The 16971-nt window shown below is 38.2% G+C and overlaps 1 protein-coding gene across 1 annotated transcript in view; it reads left to right on the top strand.

Annotated features, from left to right (window-relative positions):
- CRYBG3 (crystallin beta-gamma domain containing 3) overlaps positions 1 to 16971 on the top strand; it is a 114518-nt gene that overhangs the window by 69930 nt on the left and 27617 nt on the right. Inside the window, exons 13-17 of the mRNA XM_060150724.1 lie at positions 304 to 446; positions 552 to 678; positions 1591 to 1623; positions 7061 to 7173; positions 11821 to 11947. Of these exons, the coding sequence (XP_060006707.1) occupies positions 304 to 446; positions 552 to 678; positions 1591 to 1623; positions 7061 to 7173; positions 11821 to 11947 (543 nt within the window). The remainder of the gene's footprint in view (positions 1 to 303; positions 447 to 551; positions 679 to 1590; positions 1624 to 7060; positions 7174 to 11820; positions 11948 to 16971) is intronic.

Here is a 16971-nt window from a genome sequence, read left to right as displayed (position 1 = left end):
AGTTTCCTTTACATTTAGTGTCATATGTGATAGTCTGTAAGTCCTGGCAATTTACTAACTGTTGACTAATTTCCAATTTCATAAAAATGTGTTTTCCTGATTAAAGTAAATTCAGACTTATTTTTTTTCTTTAAAGTATATAGGAGTAGTGACTATTAAAATTGTTTTCAGTGCCATTTAAAATTCTTCCTGGATTTATTTGTGTGAAAATCATCCCACAAGTATGTGAAAATTTGCTAAAATACAGCAATCCGTAAAACAAAATACCATTGTTCTCCTAAACTTTCCTCTTCCTCCTTTTAGAATTTCATAGAATCTTCTATCACACTGTTTGAATCTGATCTAGAAAGTGGAAAGTTTATTGACATTACAAATCAGGAAATTTCTGACTTAGAAGAAATGGGTTTTGGCAGTGAAACAAGATCCATTCACGTTAAAAGTGGCGTGTAAGTTGTCTCCTATTCTGAGAACCTAGAGCTTCTTTGGTGTTTAAAATTATTGGTTGCTCGATTCTGTGTCACCTCAGTTCTTTTTACTTTTTATCCTGCTAGATGGGTTGCCTACCAGCAGAAGTTCTTCTGTGGAGAACAATACATTTTAGAGAAAGGGAAATACAAATGCTTTTTTGACTGGGGAGGATCAAATAATATAATCATGTCAATACGACCTATCCAACTGGTGAGTTAAATGTGAACATAACCAATGCCAGTGACATGTAATGGCATACAATTGAACACATGGAACAGGCTTTTGTAAAAGTGGAGCTGTTGGATTATTTTGTATGTATCTATAGAGAAGATGAAACAGCATATGGATTTCTGCAGATTCCATAGAGAGCTAGTAGATTGGCATTAGCACCTCGATGATTAGGTACTCTGTAATTTGATCAGTTCATTCAGTAGCATTTATTTAGTGCCTTTGCTGTGTCAGACAGGACTGATCACTGGAGATGAAAGATGAATAAGACTGCCCTGTCTCAGTCTCTTAGAGAAGACAGGCATATGCACAATTGCTTATGGTATGACTAGTGAGGAAATGAAGTGTGTAGGCAGTGCTGAGGGACCAGGGGAAGGGAGAATGGAGAGCCTGGGGAGCTGGGGACCATGCCTCTCCTCAAGAAGAGGATGCATTGAGTCATGTCTTAGAGGATAAAAGCAATTTTGCCAGGAAGGGAAGTGGGGCAGAAAAGGCAGTTCACCAAGAGGGAATCATCTCCTCATGTGCAAAATTACGAAGTTATGAAAGAGTGTGGCCAGTGTGGTTAATAACAAACACTGCAGAACTATAGGGTGCCCAGGAGATAGTGACGGGAAAGAGAATGTTGGCAAGTTCAGACTCTATCTTTCTGATGGACTATTGGGGCACATTTTTCTTCTAGCTATAATATTACTCAAAATGAATTAGTAATAAACATTAAAATTATTATAAGCTAATTTAGTAGGTTATATGAGGGTCCTAACCAGTTCAAGGAATCTAGTAAATTGGTCAGACCATATATTTTTTCATTTTTCAAAGGAGATTTTCAGCACTTTCAAAGACAACTGTGATTATACAATTATAATTTTTAAAATGTTTTAATATATGTTTCAGGAACCACTTGGGATAAATGAGCCTCCACATTTGGTATGTTTAAAAATATTCTTAACTTATAATTGTTAAATTGTGTACTAAAAATGTATGCCCTTTCTCTCAAGTCTATCCCTTTCCCTCAGATAACTTTTATGGGTCTGTATGGCAGGGCAGTTTCTGTTGTCCTAGGAACCTGTGAGCACAAGAGTGCCCATCTTTGTTACTGATCATATTGGCCTGGATTTGTCACGGTTCCTTTCTTTTTCTCCTACTAGAGCTTCAGCACTGACCACTTTGGGTTCGTCTTGAACCTCTGCCACTCCTTCCTTCCTGTTGCCCATCCATTCTTCAGTGTCACATTCGTATTCAGCACAGTACGTTATGCTGACTGGAGGAGCAGACTTACCAGGGAGAAATGGCATGCTTATTATGTAAATGTAATTCTAATACCTAAATCACATATTCCTTAAAAGCACAGATAAAACTGCAACCCCGCTCCTTTATTTCTAGTGTGTTAATGGTTTGAAGGATTGGGTAATACTCTGGAGCCTAATGTTTGTTTATTATCCATTGAGGGCTAGAAATTGTGCTTATTTAATGCTTCTGATAACTCTGTGAGGTCAGGATTTATTCCCATTTATTAATGAGAAAGCAAAGATTTAGAATTTAAGTAAGCATCATTTCACACAGCTAGAAGTAGCAAAAGAGGCATTTTCTTCAGTATCTAATTCCAAGATTTTACGTCAAAGAAAGACATATCATGATATGAGCGGTACAACCACAAAAGAAAGGGGATGAGTTACAGTGATTCCTCTGTCTCATTTTAAATAACCAATTTAGAAAAATTTCTTCAGGAAACCAAATACAATGATTAATTTTTAATATTTGACATTTGCTAGTTTTACATAAGGCTGAATCTTTTTCTCTGAGTGTGTATGTCTTTCGTGTTCATGTCAGTGTTTATATATTTCAAATCAGCTTAGTTTAACTGTGATTCTGTTCACAATGCTTCCAGGTTTTATTATTTTCCGATTAGCTCAGGCCTATTGGGAACATTTCCTCCCTGAATATAACTCAGTTGCTGTTCTGGAGACACTTCCCGCCAGCTCTTTATTTTGAATCTTAGAAAACTCCGAGTGTGGACTTTCAAAGCACTTTTTCACATGCATCAACACAACCTGAGTAGATAAAGAGGTAAACCAGGATAATTCCAAACTGCACATTTCTCTGAGTTTTAAGTGCAGATAAAAAAATCACATTCTTTTAAGCTCTGTTTCTCCCCCTCCTACATCCCTGTTCTTTCTTATGAACTTCCTTGTTTGGGGCAGATTGCTCAGAGGATTTACAGCCCAACTTGAAGAGAAAGTAAGCAGCAGCAAACACCCAGTGAAATTGGCCCTGTTTAATTTTCTCAGTATAGCTCAGCCATTGCCTTGTGAAATAAAGGTCTCTGACTAGTGTATGACAGCTGGATATTTGGTAACATGCAGACAAAGCCTCCTTCGTTTACCCAGTATCGAAGCCCTTATTATTTCCATTGGACCAAATATTCAGAAAGTTGTGCTTGTTTTCATTTACCCAAATGAAAACAAACAGATCTTGGCTGATAGTCTGCTTCCATTCAGTAAGTAGAAGGTATTTTCTCCTTCGCAAGTAGTTGTGATAGGTTGACGATGCAGAAGCTGTGTTCGTTTGGGGTAGTTAATTTCCCTATCTAAGGTATAAGGAGGAAGTTACATCTCAGGTTCAAGTCAGAGAGGGAATTCTTGTCTGCTGGTGATTTGAAAGGAAACCTCAAGCCACTTAAGGGAAAAGCCAGAAGATATATGTGTGTAGAAATTAATATACAGCATGAGAGTTATGCTAATAAAAATATTATTGCTGATGTGTAAGCATATTATGATGATATATGTCTTTTTTGGGACACAGAACACCACCTTTTATTGAGAAGATTATTTTTTCCCGTGGCTGAAGATTGATCACCAAGTCTGATTGCCAACACAGAATATTTGATACAGTGACAGGACCATTATAGAGTTCTTCGTAGCAGCTGGCATTTTATTTTTGTTTTTATTTTTTCCCAAACAAAACAAACAGAATGTGGATTATGTTCAGAATGTCCTCATCTCTCTCTTTCAGCAAGTCCTGAGTATCAGAAATCTCACTAGATTAAATCTTCTAAAAGTGAGTTTCGTTTCTAGAGAGGCTGTAGTCAGGCATCCATTCTCTAGAAATTCTAACCAGTTCCCCACTTTGACCCAACCAAGGACCTTTCTTTCCTGGAATCTTTTAAAAGTCCATTTGCAAATATAATTAGAAGTTTGGATTTCTTTAAGTACTGAGCCCTCTGTTCCATTTTATACATGATTCTAGCTGAGAAAAAGCAACTGAATATTTTCTTCTATTGGATAATTTGGCCAAATTGAATTTTAGAGCTATCACAGGATCTTTAACAGTGGTGGTTACTGTTATCATGTATGGAGGAGAAGTAAACAACAGTTTTAGTCAAATATCAGTAAGATTCAAGAGCAGTAGAGGAAAACATTTTTTTGGTACTACGACCAGATCATTTTTATAGAATCCAGAGACCAGAAATATTCAGGAAGTAGTACTTATCTAAGTAAAGAAAGCCTTCTATGAGTAAACAGGGAAGTAAGATTATTATTGAATATGTAATGAATGTGAAAACTACATAGCACTGCATTATGAGACAATGTGATGTAATGGAAGAGTGGAAACAAAACTGTTCTTTGTTTAACAATCAGTACATTTATTTGAAGGAAGTCCAAAGGGCTGCAGAAAGTCTTGTTTAGACAGGATAGGATGTTTCTCAGAGAAATTATTTTAGCATTGGAATAAATAAAATTACGTTCAAAAATTATTCTGATATTGTGGAATAAATTGAGAAAGCACAACTGTTGTTCAGTAATTAAGTTCTTGAGGTTTTAGTTTGTCATATTGAAGAACTATTACATCTATTTCTATATATCATAAATGAAAATACATAGTAAACAAAGGATCTCTACAAAATTTTCATCATAAAGAGGTGATAATATCTGCTTCAAAGGGTAGTTCTAAAGAAGATAAAAGATAGATATGTGAAAAGGCACCTTGGAAACCAGTGATACACTGTTGTTTTTTTTTTCCTTCTTCCATACAGTTCCATTTGGTGCTGGTAGGGATTAAGCCATGCTCACATGGCACGGAGGAATGGGCATAGTTCGAAATAAACTCATTTCTTGTTCAACTGACTATTCATCTGTGTTCTAAGCCACCTGTCCGAGTTGTTAATTTATTCTCCATTAACCTGGAAAGGAAACCAAAGTAGTGAGTCATCCAGCTAGCTTTTCACAGGACTTATTCTCACCAAGGTACTGCCACTTAATTTCACCAAGGGTAGAAACCACAGATTAATTATTATAATTAGAAAGTGCAGAGTTGGTTTCAGGTGGTCCATCCTCAGAACATTATCATGAGAATTATTCTGTTCTGAGGCATTTGTAAGGTACTCAGAATGAGGGGTTACTTTTCTGGGGTTGGACAAATCCTGAGTGAACTGTGTATCAATACCATATCTCATTTGGGGGGTAAAAATAAACTCAGGTCAGTATTAAGTCCTTTTTTTAAAATTTGGGTAAAGAGTATTTTAAATCATCAAATCAAAACAGTACTTCATGGCAGAGTGAGTGTGTGTATGTGTGTGAATTTTAATGCTTCTGAGTGTGACAACTGAGACTAAAAAGTAGAGGTGGCTGTTACTACATCAACTGCAATATGATTAGCTTGCATCGTCAGTTGTCCAGGATTTGACATTTCACGACTTCATGATGAAATACTGAAGTGTAAATCTTAGGCTCAGCAATATGAATATAATTAATTCAACAAACTGGGAATACACATAGTGAATCAGACAACCGTGATCTCTGTTCTCATGTGCTTTTTCTGATTCTTATTGTGAATAAAGATAATATTTGCCTGTAGGAGAAATTACTCCACATTTTTGGGAGTTAAATGTGATTTACTTTTTAGCCTCATGTTTTATAAACCTTTAAGTTAAAAAACATAGTCTGAAAAACCACTAACTAAAATATATGCTCTTATCAAGGAATCCAGGGCAGTTTGCCTGGACATGTAGAATTGTTCTTATACAGGGAATCAGTCGTTCCAGAGGTTTGTATTATTTTGAACTTGCGTTTTCTTTCTATCCCCTGTATCCACCAAAGGACCATGATGTAGGAACTTGATGGATCACGCTTCCTTAAGGCAGGGAGTCCCTTGGTGTTTGAATGCTCCAAATAGAGCCTCGTTTCACATTAGGAAATCGTATTGTGCAAGCCCCGGTTGGTCGGGGGGAATGGGTTCTCTCGGCTTTCTGGTTTTGGCTTCGCTTTGATATCAGACCTAGCAAGGTCAGAGCAGAATGAGCTAGCTAAGAAACAATTCCTCAGAACTCAGAGACCACCCGTCTCTAAGAGGACCCTTGGGACAATGAAGCTGAACTTCAGCTGCTCAAAGAAGCCTTGTTCTCCAGGACAGCCGTGGCGGGAGAGAGGGCGGTGCTGTAGATGATCATGATGCGCTCTTAGCTACGACGCAGGCCTCTTGGTGCCGGGTGGATCTGTGGGCCATGTTATTTCAAGGCTCCACTGTATTATGAAATATTTGTAGACCTCATTCATTTTTTCTTACTTATTGGAGATCCAAGGCCACTAGTGTTGCAGATTATTATATCTCTGGTCTAAAGGGAATTATAGTTGAGACTTCATGAATTTTCCTTGACAAAAAGGACTAAAGCAGAAATGTACTTATATAAAGCTGTAAGCTGTGCATTTAAGGTACTCTTCAGTAAACTGGAACCTGTAAGCTGAAATATATGGCACAGACATCTTTCTTCACCATAAATCTTCCACTAATCCCATCATTATTGTCTTCTCTGCCATCTGCTCCTATGGTCTCACAGTCACCCTCATGCTCTCTTATGAGCATGCGCTTGTGCTTCCTCCATCTCCCTTTTATTAACTGGGGATCAAGAAGGCTTGGGGAGAGAAAAGGCATAGCCACCACACCTCATACCACTCCAAACCGCCTTCGTGTTTAGCACTAAATTGCTTCTTATTTTACACATGTAGTCTCACCATAGGGGATAATAATTGCTTGATACAATGGGCAAGGACCACATTTTAGTAGAGGAGGGACTCTGATTTACTCTTATAGGTAGAATTATTTTCCAGGCCTCTGTGCCCAGCATCTGATGCAAGAGATGGATGGAAATGATAAATAAATCTTGACGCTTCTGGCAAGTACGTAAGGGGAAAAAAATTGAGTTTAAGGAGAATGTCATCCTTAACATGGATTCCTTGTTAATAAATAAAACACGAGTCGAGTATTTTGCTGAATTCTTGTAAGTACATGAAATGAAAGGTTTTCATTTGCTTTGTGATGATGTCAAGCAACTGTTTTCTGTTTCATTGTTGTGTTGTTGCTCTTATAGCTCAAAGCATTCAGTAAACCAGGGTTCCAAGGTGAATGTGTAGATTTTACCAAAGAAATTTCGGATTTGACTTCACCATTCACGCCGTGTTCTTTTAAAGTTCTTCGGGGTTGGTAAGTATGCTTACGGAGTGATTTCTGCTGTTGTTTACATAACTAAATTGCTTTTAAATTTGCAGAGATTTAACTTTATTTTTTGTGTATACAGTGAAATAAACATATTTAATCATTAGTCAACTGCTAATTTGCCTATATGATCTTTGCCCAGCTTGTATTACAAGCTACTGTGAAATAGAATGCTGATTAGCCAACATTGGGAGCATTTTTGGTGGGGTTTTTTTTTCTCATCGTTATCTTAGATTATTTCCTAAATGTTTTGAATGTTTATACTGTGTGTTTACTGTGTAGTATAATAGAATGCTATAAAAATTAGCATTTTTGTCCAGATAAGACATATTACTCCTAAATTTAAAAAAATAAATAAAAAACTTTTTGTTTGTTTAAAGTATTCATTGTCCCCATTTCACAGATGAGGATCCCTGATTCAGAGCTAGTTTCCCAAGGTCACACACCAAATGTCAGACCCAGGATTGTTGGGCCGTTTTTTTTTTTTTTTTTTTTCCTGTGTTCTTCCAACTGTGGCAACGTACTGGACCTTTCTCACATGTATATGAGACTATATGTGATTCTCAGCTTATATTCTAACATATATTCCTTTTTTTAACATCTTTATTGGAGTATAATTGCTTTACAATGGTGTGCTAGTTTCCGCTTTATAACAAAGTGAATAAGTTATACATATAAACATGTTCCCGTATCTCCTCCCTCTTGCGTCTCCCTCCCTCCCACCCTCCCTATTCCACCCCTCTAGGACATATATTCTATGTATCATTTTTTATTGTGGTACAATATGTATAACATGAAATTTATCATTTTAGCCACTTTTAAGTGTATGTATCTTTACAGTGGCATCTCTGTATGTCAAGTATCTACCTAATAACTCATCAAAGTCTCTCTTCTCCCTTCAAAATATATTGGATTCATCCGTTCTCCTCCGTTTCTCTTGAACTGGTAGAGGGGTCCTATCTTCCACTTGAGGAATTTCAGTCCCCTAATGAGCCACACTCCAGTGTCATCTTTTTGTTTTTTAATTAATTAATTAATTTTTTGGCTGCATTGGGTCTTCGTTGCTGTGTGCGGGCTTTCTCTAGTTGTGGCAAGCGGGGGCTACTCTTTGTTGTGGTGCGCGGGCTTCTCATTGGAGTGGCTTCTCCTGTTGCGGAGCACAGGCTCTAGGCACGCAGGCTTCAGTAGTTGTGGCACACGGACTTCAGTAGTTGTGCTCATGGGCTCTAGAGCACAGGCTCAGTAGTTGTGGTGCATGGGCTTAGTTGCTCCGCGGCACGTGGGATCTTCCTGGACCAGGGCTTGAACCCTTGTCCCCTGAATTGGCAGGCAGATTCTTAACCACTGCGCCACCAGGGAAGTCCCCCAGTGTCATCTTATTTCCAGTGTTTACCACAAACCAATCATAGCCCAGTTATTTGTCCCAAAGTCCAGCTTAATATTTTACTACTCTTCTTTAAATCCCACTCATTCTCTAATACCAGTCAGATCAAGTTCAAACTCTTCCTTTTCCAGGATTTACCATCAATGAGTCTCATTTTCCATATCCATACTCCATTTTATCCTTGTACTATCCTCCTTTCCTCCTGTCTTTGGGCATTTCCTCAGCTATGTGTTTTCCTCCTTACCATCTGTACCAGGGGTCAGCAGACATTTTCTGCAAAGGGCCAGGTAGTAGATATTTTCAGTTTTGTGGGCCATACAGGCTTTGTCCCAGCTACTCAGCGCTGCCACTGTAGCACCAAAGCAGCCATAGGCAATACATAAACGAATGAGCATCGCTATGCTCCAGTGAAACTCTGTTCATGAATGTTGAGATTTGAATTGTATATAATATTTGCATATCACAAAATCTCCTTTTAATTTTTTAAAACCATTTAAAAATGCAAAAATCAGTCTTAGCTTGTGAGGTGTTGGAAAACTGGCTATGAGGTGGATGTGGCCTACATGCTGTAGTTTGCTAACCCCCGCTCTGTATCAAACGTGGTAGGTTTCAGGTAAATCTAGCAGATGTTATTTGGTTGGCCTACACACTGTTTAAAAAGTTTTTTGGGGGCTTCCCTGGTGGCGCAGTGGTTGAGAGTCCGCCTGCTGATGCAGGGGACGCGGGTTCGTGCCCCGGTCCGGGAAGATCCCACGTGCCGCGGAGCGGCTGGGCCCGTGAGCCATGGCCGCTGAGCCTGCGCATCCGGAGCCTGTGCTCCGCAACGGGAGAGGCCACAACAGTGAGAGGCCCGCATACCGCAAAAAAAAAAAAAAAAAAAAAAAAAAAAAGTAGTTTTTGTATCAATACTTAAGTTTAGAATATTTTTCAGAAGAACCTGTTTTTCACCTTCCCTTTAAAAATCAGAAGATTTGGAAACTCTGGGGAAACATTCACCTTTGGTGATAATTAGCTGGTGTTGAGTAGAGGCATATGTGCTCCCCAGTGTACCATAGGATATATTGCCAATTTTTTTTTTTTTTTGAGGTACTCGGGCCTCTCACTGTCGTGGCCTCTCCCGTTGCGGAGCACAGGCTCCGGACGCGCAGGCTCAGCGGCCATGGCTCACGGGCCCAGCCGCTCCGCGGCATGCGGGATCCTCCCAGACCAGGGCACAAACCCGCGTCCCCCGCATCGACAGGCGGACTCTCAACCACTGCGCCACCAGAGAAGCCCTGCCCATTTTTTTTCATCTGGTACACTAGTCATTTATATTACGTGCCTGACCTCCTGCAGGTACGTAAGTTCTTGAACCCTGCTTAATACTAACCTGCATATATGTTTTTAAGGTTCAGTCCATCCTCATTCCCTCTGTTAACCTTCTTGATTAACCCTAAATAAAACAGTCTTTTCCCTTTCTGATTTCCTGTAACTCTTACTACTTTGAACCTCTCTGTATCTGTTACTGTTCTTATACTTACTTCCAAGAAGGATATGAAAGTTTTACAATGTGAAAACACATAAAGTAGGACACGGTTAGTTAAATAGATTATCTGCAACTTAGAAATATGTATATCAAGGGCCTGAAATAGTCTTGTTCCTAGTATTTGAGTTTTCTTCTCTAAGAAAAAAGAAAGTATTTTGCAAGATATAGTTTAAATTTTCTGATAAAAGGAAGCACTGAAGTTGTTTTTGGAGGGGAATGTTTTTGTCCTAGACACTGAAGTCTAGGACAAATTAGTCATATGTGTTGCTTCATGTAGGAAATGTATATGTTATTTACTTATAAATAAATATATATATATAATTTATACATATTTTTCAGTATAATGTGTGTGTGTGTGTGTGTGTGTGTGTGTGTATATATATAATTTATATACACAGTTGTTCCTTGATATCTGTGAGGGACTGTTTCCAGGAGTCCCCACATATACCAAAATCCGTGGATGCTCAAGTCCCTTATATAAAGTGGCTGATGACAGTCGGGCCTCTGTATCTGCAGGTAGGAAACCTGTAGATACAGAGGGCCAACTACATACAAAATGTACATTTTATTTACATATTTTATTTAGATTTATGTGTAATTTATTAAACTGTAGTTTTAATAAAAGAATACAGGAACCATGGTGATTGTTTAAGTACCAGGGATGCTTCAGAGATGAGGATTTGAGCCCAGTTCACCACTATGTAATCTTAAGCAAATTGGACCATCTCTCTGAACCTTAGTTTCCTCCTGTGTAAATGTGGGCTAATAACAGTACTTACCTCAAAGGATTCTTATAAGAACTAAATAAATAATGCATGTAAGGGCTTAGCTGCATGCCCAGCACATTGAAAAACCTTTCGGAAATATTGGCTATAAAATGCTTGTTATGTAGGAGACGTGGCAGTAAATTTTGTCACAGAGCATTTCTGTGGTTATCTAAAGTTAACCTCGTATAGCTAGAGCATGGTTCTGGTGATCTTAAGATATAGAGCTAGAACTTAAACACACCAAAGCTAAAGTAGTAACAGTCAATTAATTTCTCCCTTGTGCCCCTTCTTTCCAAAATGGCATGTCTTAGCCAAGCTTTTGATGAGTGCTATATTGAAGATAATTTGCTATGGAAGATTCTAAAGGGTTCATTTCTTTTTAAAAATCTCCGCTTGCTATCAGCCATGCAGGTGACAGGTTTTAAATACTGTTGTGTGATTTTTGGAGTCTAGCTTCTAACTCAACCTAGACTGAAAGCAAACTCATCATTAAATAAGGATACAAATTTTTGTTTTCCTCAAAAAGAATTTCTAATCTGTTAAAGTACTTAATAATTACTATAATTTGATCCCAGGTTTTTATACTTGAAAGCACTGAATGAAGTTAATGTCTTTAGCTTACAGCAGATGTTTTATTTCAAATTTATTTAATAGTTGGGGGAATCTTGGGCAAATCACCTAACTTTTCTACCTCACTTGTTTCTACCTCATAAAGTAATGAGTACACGGTGAAATAATGCATGCAGGGTACCTAGTCTGGCACATGGTAAGCAGTCAATAGGTGACAGTAGTAGCTTCTTTTTTTTTTTTTTTTTTTTCCAAACCGACTCTGGGTATTCGCTGCTGACCAGCACCAGGAGTTTTATGTCTTACTCCTACCCTGGCTCCCACTGCATGATGACGAGTCAAACTGCCAACTGATGCACTTTGACTGAATGTTCCACTGCTTGTTTTTTCAGCTGGCTCCTGTATTACCAAGAGGACATTTCTAATCATCAGTGTGTGTTAGAAGAAGGGCTGTATGCTGACCTTACTTCCTGTGGCTGCCCAACATCTAGAGTCAAATCCCTCAAGCCCATTGACTATGTAAGTACTTCGCTGATGCATATTTATAAGACTTTTTCTTGTCCAGTTTAATTACCGTGAATGATAACATAAAGTTGGAAGAAATAATACAGGGAAAATGTAAAAATTTAAGTAACTTGCTTGAAGATTGTAAAATTGAGATTCACTCATGAAATCCAACTAATGAAAGATGGATTTTTTTTTTTTTTTTTTTTTGCCGCACCGCGCAGCTTGTGGGATCTTAGTTCCCTGACCAGGGATTGAACCCTGGCCCTCGGCAGTGAAAGCACTGAGTCCTAACCACTGGACCACCAGGGAATTCCCAAGATTGATATTTTTCTTCTTTCTTTGTTTTTTTTTTTCATCAGAATGCAAAATTTAGGAAGTAGAGTAATATAGCCCTGAGCTTAAATGAATACTTTAACGACTTTGGGTGACATTGACAAAGTTACTTAGTTTCCTCATCTATAAAAGATAGTAGTACTTTGTAAGGCCACTGGGATATTAAATGCGATGGTGCTTGTAAAACACCTAGCACATGGTGAGCGCTCAATAAGTATTAGCTGTTAGTATCGTGACTGTAATTGGTAGAGCTGCTTAATAAAAATAACCTGATCATTTTATTATTCTGCTAGATAAGTCACATGACAGCTTGTCTGCTACTTAGGTTTGCAGTGTTACTTTAAGTCACGGAGCACCGTTGGTATTGATTTCAAACCTTGTTTTGGGGGAACTAGGGCTTTCCTGCCTAGAGTGTGCAGAGTTATCTGGGTCACCTTGGAGGCTTACATTTATAGAGTAAGTAATTTTACTCCTTTCTATCATATTTACTCAGAATTTTAAGTGTGAGAAAAACAGGATAGCTATTCTGGGACATTCATTCCGGGTCCCTAGTTAGTAGTGTCTTTGCAGAGGAAGTAGTAAGGATCTGGAATATTTTTAAGATGTCTAGTTATGATGATTCCCTAGGAGCATTTGGTCAAAGCTGAGATTTACACAATGATGACTAGAAGCCCAACATGGTGACAGGAGTGACTCAGTCAGATCTTTCAACCAGAGCTGACTCCAGGAGTGATGATCATACTCAGGATCTTCGATCCCAACCTCAGCAATGTAGTCTTTTTTTTCCTTAAGATTTATTATTTATTTTTAATTTTTTAAATTTTTGGCTGCATCAGGTCTTAGTTGCGGCAGGCGGGCTCTTTGTTGCGGCACACGGGCTTCTTTCTGGTGGTGGCGCACAGGCTCCAGAGCTCATGGGCTCTGTAGTTTGCGGCACGTGGGCTCTCTAGTTGAGGCGCATGAGCTCAGTAGTTGTGGCTCATGGGCTTAGTTGCCCCGCAGCATGTGGGATCTTAGTTCCCTGACTAGGGATCGAACCCGTGTCCCCTGTATTGTAAGGAGCATTCTTTACCACTGGACCACCAGCAAAGTCCCAGCAATGTAGTCTTATTTCAAGGCATTCCTGGAGAGAGTATTCTTGGTATCAGGGTAAAAATAGAGTCTTGGCTGAGGAACAAGAATAAAAATAGAGGCTCGGTCTCTCTTAGTGGCCTTTAGACACCAACTTGGAAAGACTGAGTGGCTACGATGCTTCCTGTCTATTGGAGGAAAACTGGATTTAAAAAAAAAAAAAAAAAAGAATGTGTTTTGGTCAGTCTCTCCAAGTATTGATAAGGCTGAAAAAGGCATGGGAAAGTAGTCTGCATTTACTGGGAAGGGAACTTTTTAGCAATTTTTAGTGGTCAAACTAGCAGACAGATACTTAGGTGCTCCAAATGAATGGTATTACTATTTTTGTGTGAGGAGTTACATTTCTTCCACATTCATGAAGTCAAAAATAAATAGTTAAAATTAGGAGTAAAAATACAGACAGAGAAAAGAAACATCTCTACATAAGTTGAACTTTGCAGTTGCATGTCCCTGGTTTGGTCCTGTGGAATCCAGGCAGTGTAGATGAAGGTGCCTCTTGGAAAGGATTTGAGAGCTATAGCCTTTTCACTTCAAGAACTGATTAAAGAGTGTATTCGGTTTATGTAAGGAGAGCATATAAGTTTTCTTAATGCCTTTACCAGGTATGTTTTGAATCTCTGAAAGGTCTTTGTTGAAGCCATGTTTAGGCAGTAGGTTTGGTGGTGAAATGGAAGGAATATGAGGTGACATTGGGCATCCCAGTAAAGATCTGCAAGCTGACCAGGAGGCAGCCTCAACAGGTAACATTTCCTTGGTGAAGTCAACCATGCTTCACCCTGGTGGCCCTGAAACCCTGAGTTGATCAGACCTAGGAGATTGATAGGTGAACCAGAAGGCCAACCTGGTAATTTTGTAGTAGGTGGATTCTAGTAACTAGAATACTTGAGAATTCTGTCCTGGGTATTTTTCTGCCTCTCTGGAAGAACCCAGGAAATGGAATTAGTCATCAGACATTTTAATATTTGGATAAAATTAGGTAGATGTCTTGAGTAGTTTACCTAGGCTAATATTCCCCACAAAAGAGACTCCACCACCCCACCTCCCCAGTTGTTTGTATTCTCCAAATTCTGTGTCTCCTTTCCTTGGAAAATTCTAGACACACTGTATCTATCCTGCTTCTCTGATTACTTTCACAGCCCCTGTCCCCCTACTGTGTTCCCACTTAGGAACTGATACGCCTTTTTCTATAGATTGGTTAATACTACTGCCTATGCCACAATCCAGTGTGATTCTGGATTCATTGTGGGAAATGTTACGTCCAGCTGAGTTAACTTTACATATATATGAGCTAAATTTTTTTATTTTTGCTTTTATTAGTTAAAACTGCAGAATTATGAGGGTGTTGCTTGTAGTTGGCATTCCCAGACATGCTGGGACTTTTAGTGCTAAAGTGTCATAATGGTATAATATTGAGGAATCCTAACACTTCATCTTCATACAAGATCAGTATGTCTTGCAAATGACAGTTTGCTCCAGGCTGATTTCTATCTGTGCAGACATATGTTACATTCTAGAGGTCCATGGATGCATAATTTGCAGTCATTTTACAGCAAAAGGAGCTGCGAGCATAGTTTACAGTTCTGCTTTTCACTAGTGTGACCTTGTACAAATCATCTAATTTATTTTGACCTCAGTTAACTCATCTGTAAAGAAACTGTTAGAACAGGTATTTTTACATCTTTGACAGCCTCCACTTCAACAGAATAAGTATCCTGGGCATATTTCTAATTGGACATGAAAAGCAATGTGTCCAGTCTTAGGCCTCACATGGTCTGAGGGAATAAGATGGTATGTTAGCTTTCAATAAAGTTTTGCCAAATAACAGTCCCCAGAACAGTTGGTGAGGGGCTAGAGGTGAGTTGGGAACATTAAGTAAAATGTTTTTTAAGCATTGGTCTAGTAGTGTGTGGGGTAACCTGCTTTTGTTGCATTTCCATGGGAGCAGCAGTCTTCTCATTACTTCTTTAGTGTCTCCATGGTGGCTTGGCATGGAAGTTGGCCTCCTTTGAAGTATAATCCAATCCTGGTAGCTATAAGCAGGCAAAGCAAAAGAAACATTGTAACAAGAGATTGTAGAAAAAGTTCAAATGAAATTTATGACTGTGATGACATAAATGATCTTAAAAGGTAGAATAAGAATTGGCAAGACAATAATTCATTCTGTGCAAGAGTAATGAATAAGGGAGGGGTACAGCTATAAATAGATGACTGTAAATCCAGGCACAGATGAAAGGAAGCAATGACTTTATAAAGTGTAGGGGAGTTCGGTTACTTTTAAATTTTCAGATGAACTCATATATAGTTAATAGCAGTAACTACTGTGTACATTTTGAACATGAAGGCCAACAAAAACCTACAGTAAACATCATACTTCCAAGTAAGATATCTGAAGCATTTCCTTTTAAATTCAGGCAGAAGACAATGGTCTCTACTATCACCACTTGTATTCAACATTATTTTGGAGTCCTAGGCACTTTAATAAGATTAAAACCACAAAAGGTATAAAGGAAGAAACAAAATTGTCAAGAATATCCACAGACAAGTTATTACGATTAATATGAAATCTTTAAAAGTTGCTGATTACAAGATAAATAGCAATTAAAATATAGGATACTTAGAAATAAATCTAACATATGCAAGTAAGTTCTTTATGAGGAAAATTGTTAAAACTTTCTTGAAGGACATAAAAGATGGAGAGAGATTTTATAGATGAAAAGACTCAATATTGTAAATATTTTGGTCTTCCCCAAATTAATAAAATTTCAGGCAGAATGCTTACAGAATCTTTTGTCTTTTGCAGGGGTGGTGGTAAGACATGATGAGCTCCTTCTAAAATTAATTTGGCAAAGATAGGGATTCAAAATAGCCAAGATTATTTTTAAGAACAATAGGCAGGATCACTTGTCCTACCAAATACAGATATTGCATTATTCATCAGTAATAATTAAGGTAGTGAGTATTGGTGCAAGGAGAGACCAATAGAAGAGTGGGATAGGAGAGCATAGAAACTGACCTTCATGAATAATGGAATTTGGAAGGTGACAGAAATAGCATTTCAGTGGGACTATTATGAAAGACAGTTGGCCCTTTACATGGAAAAAGATACCATTTGAATCTTGCTTTATTCCAAACACCAAAAATAAACTCCAGATGGATTAATGGCAACCTAAATGTGAAAAACAAACCTGAATGAAATGTACAGTGCCGGGCATATAGTTAGTAATTACGTAATATCTTTGTAAGGTGACAGATGACAACTCGACTTCACGGTGATTGTTTTGAAATGTATAGAAATATTGAACTACTGTATTGTGCACCAGAAACTAACATGGTGTTGTAGGTCAATTATACTTCAAAAACAAACAGACAAACAAACTCATAGAAAAAGAGGTCAAAGAAAAAAAAGAGGTCAGATTTGTGGTTAATGGGGTGAGGGGTGGCGGAGGGGGAACTGGATGGCAGTTAGTCAAAAGATGCAGACTTCTAGTTATAAGATAAATAAATACTAAAGATGTAACTTGTAATATGATAAATAGAATTAACACTGCTATATGTTATATATGAAAGTTGTT

The sequence above is a fragment of the Lagenorhynchus albirostris genome, chromosome 5 (assembly GCF_949774975.1).
Source record: "Lagenorhynchus albirostris chromosome 5, mLagAlb1.1, whole genome shotgun sequence".
Taxonomy (NCBI): Eukaryota; Metazoa; Chordata; class Mammalia; order Artiodactyla; family Delphinidae; genus Lagenorhynchus; species Lagenorhynchus albirostris.
The sequence above is the reverse complement of the archived record's forward strand: the minus strand, read 5'-3'. Positions and strand labels throughout refer to the sequence as shown.